The following is a 12,337-nucleotide window of genomic DNA, read 5'->3' as shown; positions in this document are numbered from 1 at the left end:
AGGAGGCCTTAAATAAATGTTGAATCAAATTGTGGCGGCATTGAATTTAATGCAATGGAACCAGAGACCTGGGTTGGAGCCTGAGTCATCTTTATTTATGATTTGGTTGTTCCCTCTTATGGTGTATCCTAAGATAACATTTATGACCCAATACAAAATTATAAGATTTGGGTTAGTTCCTTAGAGTTCATCTTGTGGTCCAACTTGTGGCTGAACATGAATTTCCACTATGAATCACCTGACTCAGACTTATGTCTTTGCAGAACCCCCACCCCACCTCTGCACTTGGTTCCTGGTTTTGTCCTCTGAGGACAAATGGCAAAAGTCTAGCCCTTCAGAATGTGCACAGATTCAATAACTAATTGCCCTCCTCTAGACAATTTTCAACATCCTATGTCTAATATTCATTTCCCATTTGGTACAATATGACCCTTTAGAGAATGTTAGAAAATACCTTAGACCACAGAATGTAACAGCTTGAAGGGACCTTAAAGTAGGGAATTTTAGTATACAAAAAAAAGAGTTTTTTACATATTTGTATTTTTATATCCCATAATGTTTATGGGATGTCAGAACTAGAAGGAACAATGGAAAGAAGATTGGGTTTCTAATCAGGACTGAATTCTAATCCTGATACTACTACTTTCACTATGGAGTCAAATATATTTCCCTGGCCTCAGTCTCAGTTTTTCTTCTACATAATGAAGGATGATTGTGAGCAATTTCATCTCATAAAACAGAAGCAGTGGAGGGTTAGCCCAGTTTAAAGAAAACTTACCAAGACATCCAACTAAGCAAAGTCATGACAAAGGCATTCAAAGATGAAAATAAAGGGACTCTATACCCAAGAAAAATGAAGATAAGCAAGAAATAGTTTTCTACATTGAGAACAGTGGAACTACCATACTTGAACCCTAATTTTGCAAGCACAGTTGCACCCATAAGAAGTTAGGGTATTAAAGAGGGGAAAAGATGGTGAAAACAGCTGGGTTGGACCAACTTGCTATAGAGGAGATCCCTGCTAGATGCAATATAATTGTGAGGACATGCACAAACTATCCAAAGGAAGATATCAAAGGCATGGAGAAGATCTCAGGCATTTGTGAGAACATAGATAACTACTGACTTATACACCTATTCTATCTCATTTGTACAGAATCTTGACATTTTCTCTATATGGATTGAGAGCATCCTCGATGAGAGAATTACTAGGGAACAAGGAAGCTTTTGCAAGTAACGTTAAACAATGGATCACACTTTATCATTTCACAATTAACTGAAAGATGCAGAATATAAGATCCTACTATGTTAATCCTTTGTTGATAATGAAGCACACATACACACACATTTGATTTGATAGAACAATGCATTGTCTTACTGGCTCTTTGACAACAAAGTGTTTCCCATCCATGCATCAAAATCATTCAAGATTCCTTGTTAGACATAACAATAGAAATCCTATTCGATGACTCGCTAATATTAAGTATTAGGCAAGGCATAAAACATGGAGATGGAAATATTCTCTCCAAAGGAGTTTACCCTTGCATTACAGGAAATCCAGGGCAATGTCTAGGTAGAAAGGAAGTTCTCTAGATTGTTATTGTTATGATTGCAATGAGACTCAAGATGACTGCAGAATCTCCTGGAGAGAGATCCATAATTTTGCAAAAGTTTGGCCTTCCATCTACCCAAGAAAGAATAAGTAGATGAAGAACATCTATTGCCCAGATTTTAACATGCATTTAATATAGAACTTATTTTGTTGGTATGTATAACTGAGACAGATATTTAAAATGTACAATTATTTAAGCCTGGGACTGAAGGGAGAAAGAGGGAACTTGACTGCTTTGGGGGAAATCACTGAGTTTCTTATCACAAGCTTCCCAAGAGAACCAAGATCCATCTTTTCAATGCTAATATCCCACCAGGCTTCAACTGTTCTCAATGGAGAAAACAGATGTTTCTTGCTAATCTTTTCCATTTTTCTTGAAGTATAATTCCTTCATTTTCATTTTAATGCCTTTGGCATGACTTTGCTTAGTCAGCTATCGTGGCAAGTTTGGTGTTGAATCGTGGAATATTATTACTTCTGAGGAACTCAAAGTGAGTGTCCTATAGAGTACAATAGGGGGAGCAAGAGGATGGGAGTAGGGTGCAATATGTACCAATGAAGAGCTTATAAGTATAGGTGTCATCAAGGAATTCTATGATAGGAATAGATGATGGGTTGGTCATGAGAAGAATGACAGATAACAAGTGAACATGATACCAGAATGCCTTTCTGGCACACTAAAGTGTAGGAGAAAGTCAGAATGGCCTCCAGAATATCTATGCCTAGAGCCCCAATAGTAAATTTTTGGGAAGACACAGATAAGAATTGCACAGAATGGATTGGAATATACTCTAGTGTAGGGAACTACTGAATAGTTGAAATCATGGATCTGTTTGAGTTAAAGAATTTAGGTTAAATGATCATAGCTTGTGAATCAATGAATAGAGTGTTAAACACAGAATGTCAGAGATGAGAGAAACCTTAGAATTATGGAATGTTAGAACATAGAACACAGACTATCAGGAGGTAGAAATTGCTTTGAACATAAAAGAGATATGATAAGAATCCAAAGTGACCTTAGAACAGGTGTAATTAATGCTAAAAGAAACCTCAGAAGTCATTAAATCTAAGTTCTACTTGAAGCATGATTCTCCTTTACTATCTTCTCCAATATTGACCCATATATCTTTGGACAAGTCATAGTTTTTCCATCATAGGAGATGAGAGCAGGAGAGAACCCCAGAGATTTTCTAGTTCAGCAATAATCATTTTACAAGAGAAAAATGAGACCCCAGAGGTAAGTAGTTGACCTAAAGACACCCAGAGTAGAATTCAAGTCCTCTGAATTTTGGTTTTGCTATTCAGTCTACTTTAATAGGGGAAAGAATCCTCAAAACAAGGTAGCAGAGTACAGGAAAGAGACCAAAATATGAGAAAACCAAGGGATATCTGTGAACTCTTTTATTTCTAAGAATAATAGTACTCACAATGTATTTTAAGGTTTGCTTCCAACAACTCTGAAATAGATATTATAATTGGTTCCACTTTATAGATGAGGAAACTGTGTTGACTATAGGAAGTGACATGTTCAGGATCACACAGCGAGTAAGTATCTGAGATAGTATTTGAATTCCAGTGTCCTTGACTACAAGACCATGACTCTATCCACTATCTTCCTCCTGAACCATCTTTATCTTTAGCTCCTTCATATACACAGAAGCACCCAGATAACACAAACACACAAGCATTCTCACACAGCCTCAGTTCATTAAACCAGTACCCTCCAAACTTTTTGCTTATGTATCAGTAAAACATTTTAAGCCCCCCATATATGTAATATTTATTTATACATTCCATGCATGTACTTCTGTACTAATAGGAACATTATAAAACATGTCAAAATTCAAAGTGTGAGATAAAGATAAAAAAAAAAATTTTGATCCTAGATTCAATAGGCAGCCAGTCACTTGAGTTTATTGAATTAGGGGGGAAGCAATGCTAGAGTAAGACTGGTGCTTAAGGAAAGTCTCTTTGGCAGCTCTGGAAGATAGATTGAAATGAGAAGAACCTTGATACAGAAAGATGAATTAGGAGCTTGTTCCAAAAATTCAGGTGAGAGGTGAAGAGAATCTGAATTAGAGAAGTGGCTGAGGAGAGAGGGAATCAGAAGGAAGAGATGTTGTGGAAATAGAAAAGGCATCTGGCAAGTGATTTGGATCTATAGAGTGAATGAGGAGGAGGCAAAGATGACAGTGAGATTACTGGACTGGAAGGGGGAAGGTTCCCTCCACAGTAACAGGAAATTCGGAAAAGTGCTAGACTTAGGGGATCAGATAATGCCCCAAGATTGGCAAAGCAAAGTATAAACCATTCATGCCCCCTTACCCTGTGTAACTCATTCCATCCCACCAAACTGGGGGTTGGGAGAGGCAGGGCTCTTCCTCAGGGCCACTGAAGCACAGAGAGTTCCTTGAGATTTGCCTGCCAAAGTCAAGGTCCAGAGACCTGACAATGGGCCTCCTGGGCTGGTAGGAAAATTTGTCAATACAGTCTCTTCAGGTGACAGGGGCCAGGGCTAAATTAAAACAACCTTGGGAGTGAGGGGCAAGGGGTGGGGAAAACATAAGCCATTGTAGTACAGTGAGAGAATGATAAGTGATAATGGGTGGAAGGGGGGAGTTCAGCTGTGCTTATCAAAAGTCCATGATTAGCCAATTAGTCTCTGTGGCTGGAATTTAGCCTTTTTCCATTCTCTGCTTGTGGTCATGTTTCTTAGAGTACATAGTCCCCCTTAGGAGACTCTTGCCCTAGGCTCCTGGGTCTGAATGGCCCTGATCTTATTTTTTCCTTTGGAATGGATTTAACTAGCCTCCACACCTCTCTCTAAGTCACTGCCTTGGACATCACCAGGACCCTGGGGAATGTCAAATTTTCATTCTTTTTCCTCTTCCACTGCTATTGATCCCAGTGCTTCCTCATTTCATGGAGATGACTCTGGAGTCTAGAAGGCTATGCCAGGAAAGCATTGGGTGGAGGAGGAAAGATTTGGAAGTTGAGTGTTTATCAACTGAGAACCAGAAAAGTTAGACACCAATTTTTGGTCATTGCAACTCTTCCTGACTTTCTCATTTCTGAAAATCATCTTTAACCCTTCATTCTCTCTCATCACCATCCCCTCAAGTGCAATAACTTGTCAAGTCTTACTGATTCCATAGCATTAGTAAGTATCCTCTACATCCTTACTGAATTCATACCATCTCACAAATCACAAATGACCTTCATCCAGACCCTCAGCATCTCTAATTGATGCTGTAGCAATGGCTTCTTATCAGTCTCCCTCTAGTCTAGCCTCCACACAGTTGCCAAATCAGTATTCCCAAGGCAGAGATCTGAACATGTCACTTCACCTCAAGAAACTTCAGTGGCTCCTTATTATTCAGGATATAATACAAATTCCTCAAGCTTTTGAAGTCTTTCATAATCTGGTTCTTGCCTATTTTTTCCATGCTGATTACATTCCCCCCCCTCCCTTACTTTATGATCAAGCTAACTTGACCAGCTTGCTCTTCTCCATATGTAGCATGTTCCACTTATCTGGAATACTCTCTCTTCTACCCTGACCCTTGCAACTTCTAGTTTTCTCCAAAGGTCAGCTCAGTTTGACACCTTCCTCCATGATTTCTCCAGTAAAGTCCCCCACTAACTTACTATTTCTCTTATATTCTCGTGTGTGTGTGTGTGTGTGTGTGTGTGTGTGTGTGTGTGTGTCCTGTAAGCGTTTTCTAATAGGATATAAGCTTCTTGAGGGCACAGACTGCCTCACTTCCATATTCACATCCCCAGAATAGGTGCTGATTGATTGATTGATGAATATTGTTTGCTAAGGCCAGGAAGAACTCTGAGCTGCTTCAGTGAAAGGAAGGATCCATATTATTGAAATCCTATATTCATGAAGTACTTTTCCCTCAACAGTAGAAGAGTCAGGGATAGGGCAGAAGCTGTCCTCACTCTCTTCTTCACCAAAATGTTGGGGGGGGGTTTAACATTGGTCCAAAAAGTCACTTGGTTTAGGCTCCCCATATTTAAGGATCCCCAAAGTTCCATTTGTGATGTGTGCAATTGGAACTGGAGGGGGAGGTTGGTCAGAGGTTGGTTCTCCTTTTAAAGCTCCCCTCCCCAGTTTAACTCCTCTTAGCATCATTGGAATGTCTTTATCTCCATGAAGTTGGATGACCACAACTTTACTGAGTTAGGAGTCATGTAAAAGGTCTGAGGGAGCTGGTGAAGAGATCCATTCCACCCATTTCAGAGAATCAGAAAGACTGGATGTAGACAAGAAAGGACTACTGCCCATGGGGTAGGAATGATGGAGAATTATGTCAGAGGTTCCCAGGTAGTCTCACTAACCATCCTGCTCACCTAATTCTGTCATTCCAATTAGTGTGTGCCTGCATTGAAATCCTTCTACCCTCTCTTCCTTCTAATCTCATCAAATACCTGGCCCTACTGTGACTGAAGCTCAACAGGTACATGTTATTATGGACATGGCTCTACCCACTTTTATTCCTATCCTCCTCCCATCATGGTAATGCCAAACTGCCTTTTTTTTTGTCTTGCCAACAGCTGGATTACCTTAGGACATGGGAACTTCACTTTAGGAAGTAGGAAGTGGGCCATGACTCCTGTCCCATAGATTCATAGAATATTAGAGCTGGAAGGGAGCTTAGAACAAAGAATGTTAGAGCTGGACAGGAGCATAGAATGCAGAATGTTGAAACTGGAGGGATCTTGGAATATGGAATGTTAGAGCTAGAAGAGAGTTTAGAACATAGAATGTTAGAACTGGAAGGAAATTTAGAACACACAATGTTAGAGTAGGAAGGGAGCTTAAAATGCAAAAAGCTAGAACTGGAAGGGATGTTGAAACATAGAATGTTTTTTTGTTTTGTTTTAGGTTTTTGCAAGGCAAATGAGGTTAAGTGGCTTGCCCAAGGCCACACGGCTAGGTAATTATTAAATGTCTTAGACTGGATTTGAACCTAGGTACTCCTGACTCCAGGGCCGGTGCTTTATCCACTGCACCACCTAGCTGCCCCCCAAAAATGAAACATAGAATGTTAAAACATGACTCTTAGAGCTGGCAATTTAAAATATAGAATGTTACTCCTAGAAAACACCCAAGACACAAAATGTTAGATAGAATGTCACAGCTAAAAGGAATCTCAGAAATCATGGAGACTAAACTCCCACTTCATGGACGAGGAAACTAAACCTCAAAGAAGGGGATATCACTTAGATAATGTCTAAGGATGTCTAAAATCTAGGGTATCTGATACTAAGGGACAGAATAGAGCCCATGTTCATTTTCAGGCATATTTAAGTCTTTGTGATCCCACTTAGTGTTTTCTTGGCAAAGATACTGGAGTGGTTTGTCATTTCATCCATCAGCTGCTCGGTTTTAAGATGAGCAAACTGAAGCAAACAGTTAACTTGCACAGGGATAAGTATCTGAGATCACATTTGAATTCAGAATGATGAGTCTTCTTTTCTTCTACCTTACACTCTATCCAATGAGTAACCCAGTGCCCACTGCTTCTACTAACATAATGCTTTAAAGGAGTGCTTCCTCAGTGATCCTATCTGCTTTTTTTGGAAACCAGGAATCCTATTCTCCCTTATTTCTTTGGGTTTCCTCTATCTTATCCCTAACACATATACACATTCATGCATTTACATGCACACTAACACACACACACACACACACACACACACACACACACACACACATCCTTGGAAGAGATCTGGTAATCTAATCTACATGTCTGTCTCTGCTGTTTTTACCCTTGGCCTTATCCATCACCATCCACTTTCCCTTAGAGCTTCAGCCAAAGAGAGTCAATATTGGGACTTCATTTCAAAAGACAAAAGCAAAAACACTTTTAAACCAATTGCAAAATTTATTGGAGGAGGGCAGAAGGGTAAAGATCTTCCCATTGGGTAGGGGGAGACACTTAAGGGCACTTCTTGTTTTCCAGAAAGAGGACACAGAGTGTGTCTCCCATCCGCTCGGGTCACCACTCTTCAATGGGCCGCCCAGTTCAAAGTGGGGATTGAATCACAGACAGAGACTGACAGAAGGGAGGGAAAAACACTCATGCTCTTGAGCCAAGGATCACCAGGTTTGGACAAATGGCAAAAAGGAAGGCTCTAGGGGAAAAGGCCCTGGTTCATCAATTCATGCACTGTCTTGTTCTGAGAGTCTCTTGCTCCCACCCCACCCTAGATTGCAACCCAACCTTGTGAGTTAGGCTGATGAAAGGGGGGAGGGTGTGCATGCCAGGGAACTGGAGTGAGCTCTGGGCCACTGATAACACAATGTAGAAGAGGTGAAGGAGACTTTGGGATGGGACCTGTATCTAAGACAGTAAAGATCCCGGGAGGGAAAGGACTGATGGACCAATACTAGGCAAATGAGCAACCCATTTTGGATGCCAAAGCATTATGATTGAAGATGCTAGAGTTCCCATTGCCCAACCCCTCAAAACAGCTTTTGCCTCCCCTAGTTCACCAAAATTGAACAGGTGCAGGCTGCAAACAGAATCCTTGGCAATCTATTTTCTTCCAAGAGAAAGAGAGGAGGGACTGCCCTCTGGCCTCCCCAATGGACCAGTGTCTCTCCACAGTGACCAGGATCTCACCAACTCAAGATTTCTTTCACTTCACCCCCCATACATACATAGTCATCCTTCAAACCATCCTATGGTCCAAACCACCCTTAAAGGTCTAGAGTTCCCTTGAGGAATAAGAGTGGGCAAGAGATACTAGCCATCCTGAATCATGGAATTTCTAAGCTAGCAATTATCTCCGAGGTCATCTGGCCAGAGGACTCCTCTCTCTCTCACCCATTCCTGAATATGAATCCTCCCCACAATGTCTCCAACAAGTTGGTCACTCACACTTTGTGAAGCCCTCCAGTGGTGGGGAATCCATTTGATATGCAGACAGCTCTAGAAGGAAGGATGTCATTTCTTAAGTAGATCCTAAATCTATCAATCTGCAATTTCTACCCACTGCTCCTAATTCTGTCCTCTTGAGGCCAAGAGAAATGAAATTCTTGTCACTAAAAGAACTTCAGGGAAAATGGCCCAATTCCATAATAAGGCTAGAGAAGAATGAAGGGTTTTGGTGATAGGAATGTAACAGCATTGAGGAGCTGGCAATAGGTGCCAATCCCAAACCCTTTCCCTTCCTTCTCTACAAATCCTAGGATTGTCCCAAAAGATCTTCCACAGAGAGCTCCATCTTCCTTCCAAGGAGTGATAGAAATGACTGAAGAGAGCAGACATTTTTCTGTAACCTTACAAATAATCCCAGTCTGAATATGCCAAATGAAAGATGGAATGTGAATTGTAACCATTTTTTCCTCTAGGGAAAGTTGGGGGGGGGCTTCCTTTTGCAGTCAGTCTCCAGGTTCCCTCTGTTTCTTATGAGCCTCTGCCCAGTATAACCCACTCTTTTATTGCTAAAATTACAATATCTTTGAAATAGGGGGCTGATCCCTACCTTACCTCTACTCATTCTATGTTCTTTTAAGGGTTCATGAAGAAATTGGACAAATGCACAATGAGCTGGTACTGTGGATTTTCCTCCCTGTCCTTTCACTGGGAAGATGCTCTACCTCCTCTTTTCCTCTCTCCATCTTCTCCCTGTGTCTGGGGTATATATCATAGAGTCCATATCTGTTCCATGAGGAGGGTAAGATTAAGAATAAAGGGCCTTTATGTGGAGTTGCATCTCCTCTCCTCTGACCCAATCCTGTGCTTCAGTCTCTCAGCACAAAGATCAGGATGGTATAGGAAAAAATACACCACCCCTCTCCTAAGAGCTCAGGGCTAGTAGTTGGCAGTCAGTTAGCTTAGCCACCTAGTCATTGGTGAAGCAGCTCTATAGAAGAAGAAAATGATAGGGCTAGAAAGGACCTTATTGATCATCTTACCCAACATCTCTTCTTCATTTTACAGAGGTGGAAACTGAGGCACAGAGAGGGAAATTGAGTTGCTCAAGGCCACACAGTGAGTTAGCATTAGGGCCAGGACTAAAACTCAGGTCTCCTGAATTCCCAGTCAGAGCTCTTTCTAGTATATTAACTTCTCCTAGGTAATTACCATAGAATCCTAGAATTTAGAGTGGGAAGGGGTCTTAAAGATCATCTAGTCCAACCACTTCATTTTACAGAAAAGGAAACTGAGGCCTAGGGAGGGGAAATGACTTGTCCAAAGTCACACAGGTAGCAAGTAGCAAAGCCAAGATTTGATCTCCCAGGACATCAGCCAGGTCAGCAAAAACTCTGGCTTAGCAGGGACCCAGGAGCTGTAGGCACACATGGGCACATGTGTTCACATCCATAATCATACACATACACACACCAAGGGTCAGGTCCATCCCCTCCCTCCCCACTTTCCCAAACACTGGCCAGGGAGCATGCCCCTGGGAGGGCAGGGGTGGAGCAGTTCCAAGAAATAAGACTCACCAGGCTTGTGATAATAAAATAAATCATCTCCAGATATGGCCAAGGCCACCCCTCCCCTGCCCCATGGCCCAGATCCCGGCTCCTCAGAGAGTCCCTGGGGCTGGGCAGGGCCAGGCCAGAGGCTCAAGTCCGCTTGGCATGCAGCATCTCAATAAGCAGGTTGTTGCAGGGGACCTCCCCACCGAGGTGCTTGTGGTAGAGGTACTCCTCGGCCTGCATGCTGAGAGAGCGCACCTCAGCCAGGCGCAGGAGCAGCTGCCGGAACTTGTCACCACAGTGTGGGTAATGGCACATGGTATACTCCAGCAGGGCTGCATTGGCTTTCTCCTGGGCATCCTTGGCCAGGCTGTGATTCTCCAGGAACTTCACATCTGCAGGGAGACAGGAGCATCATCAGTATGACCAGAGTCCCTGCCTCTTTCACTCATCTCTGGCCTCATCCTTACTGCCAGGCCACCCTCACCCCATCCCCATCAGTACCACTGGCACTGACTATCAGCCTACTGCCATGCCTCTGTCTTTGCCCATCATTAGGCAGCACATGACAATGAAAAAACCAATACAGTTACAGAAGACCTGGGTTCAAATCCCTTTCTCTGCTACTTGTTTGGTTTTGATAAATTACTTATCTTTGTTTTCTGTGCCTTAGTTTTCTCCTCTTTAAATGTGGTTTAACTCCCCAGAGTCAGGAAATCCTGGGTTCAAGGCTCTTCACACACACACACACACACACACACACACACACACACACACAAAATGTGCTAGTGTAACTGTATTAGTAGAATGAATTTCCTCAATATGAAGCAACTTATACCAATATCAATCAACTTATCCCTATCCCTATAGAATGACTAAAATGGACCTTATAATATCTAACAAAAAGATACAGACAAAAATGTTTTTCAAGATCTGAGGAGGGAAAGATAATTACAATTTATAACATTTTCTATGTGTTCAGTCCTTTTCAATTATTATCTCATTTGATCCTCAAAACAACCCTGGGAGGTTATCTATTATTATTATTATTATTATTACTATTATTATTATTATTATCCCCATTTCACAGATGAGGAAACTGAGGCAAAAAGCGGTTCAGTGACTCACCCAGAGTCACACAGATTGTAAGTGTCTGTGACTGATTTTGAACTCATTTTCTCCATTCCAAGGTCAAGGACTCTAACTGGTCAGATCAGGAAAAATTTCATGGACAAGATGATATTTAAGTTGTATCTTTGGGAATGAGTAGGGTTTCAACAGGTATAGATGGAGAAGGATGGAATGTCAGGCATGGGGGGGGCAGGAAGATAGAAGGAAGAAAGGCACAAATGCAGGAGAACATGCGGGGTTTGAAAGGGGGTATTGTAGCCTTGTCTGGGGAAATATAAAGTCAATGGGATGGAGTTTCTTTTACTAAAATTGGAAAGATCATGAAGTCCCTTGAATGCCCAACTAATGAGTATAGACTTTATTCTATAGGCAACAGAAAGTTATGACTCAGTAAGCTCAAATCTGTGCATCAGGAAAATGGAGATAGCATTGGAGGAGACAGCAGCAGCATTGTCAATCACCATCATTCTCCTCGGGCATCGGCTGTTCTGCTTATCCCTCCATCTCCATTGTTAGTCTTTGCATCCCCATCACCATCATCTCCAGCATCTCTTTAAGATCACTGTAAATCGCAATCCCATTATGCCCATTACCATCATCCCCTCTCCATGGTCATCACCCCTACCTCCATTACCATTATTATAAAGTTCTGATGAACCACCTTCTTGCTCTAAGAATTGTACAGACAAGATACTTAAACCCTGAGGTCTGAGAGTACACAATTCGATAGGATTCAAAATCTAAAGACTTGTGTTGGAATCCAGATCCTTCCATCTTGATCGCTTCCCTTTTTAGTTACTTAGCTTTTTCTTCTGAAAAACTAGAATGACACAGGACTTGCCCTCCATCCCTCACAGGGTTGTGGTGAGAAAATGCATTTTGTAAATCTTTAAAAGGGATGGAGAAACATGAAATCTTACTATCCCTGACAGGCAGTCATTCAACTTTTGATTAAGGATCTCCACAGGTAAAGATTATCAACCATGACCGGAGGCAGACCATTTCACTTTTGGAAAGCTCTAATTCTTAGGAAACTAAGTTTTGTCTCCCAGTCACTTGACCTTTCTTTTTTCTTGTTGTCTCAAGTCCATAAGTAGCCCTTTCATTTTGTGAAGACAATGATTCTGGTTCCCCTAAGTCTTCCATTC

General features: G+C 41.6%; 1 protein-coding gene across 2 annotated transcripts in view; it reads right to left on the bottom strand.

Moving 5' to 3' along the window:
* Nucleotides 1–7,486: 7,486 nt before the first annotated feature.
* NR5A1 (nuclear receptor subfamily 5 group A member 1) overlaps nucleotides 7,487–12,337 on the bottom strand; it is a 47,658-nt gene continuing 42,807 nt past the window's right edge. For both annotated transcript variants that reach the window (XM_074211602.1, XM_074211603.1), the window contains one exon: nucleotides 7,487–10,453. In XM_074211602.1, the coding sequence (XP_074067703.1) occupies nucleotides 10,206–10,453 (248 nt within the window). In that variant the 3' untranslated portion in view covers nucleotides 7,487–10,205. The remainder of the gene's footprint in view (nucleotides 10,454–12,337) is intronic.

The sequence above is a fragment of the Macrotis lagotis genome, chromosome 1 (genome assembly GCF_037893015.1).
Source record: "Macrotis lagotis isolate mMagLag1 chromosome 1, bilby.v1.9.chrom.fasta, whole genome shotgun sequence".
NCBI classification, from domain to species: domain Eukaryota; kingdom Metazoa; phylum Chordata; class Mammalia; order Peramelemorphia; family Peramelidae; genus Macrotis; species Macrotis lagotis.
This window is presented reverse-complemented; position numbering and strand designations above follow the sequence as displayed.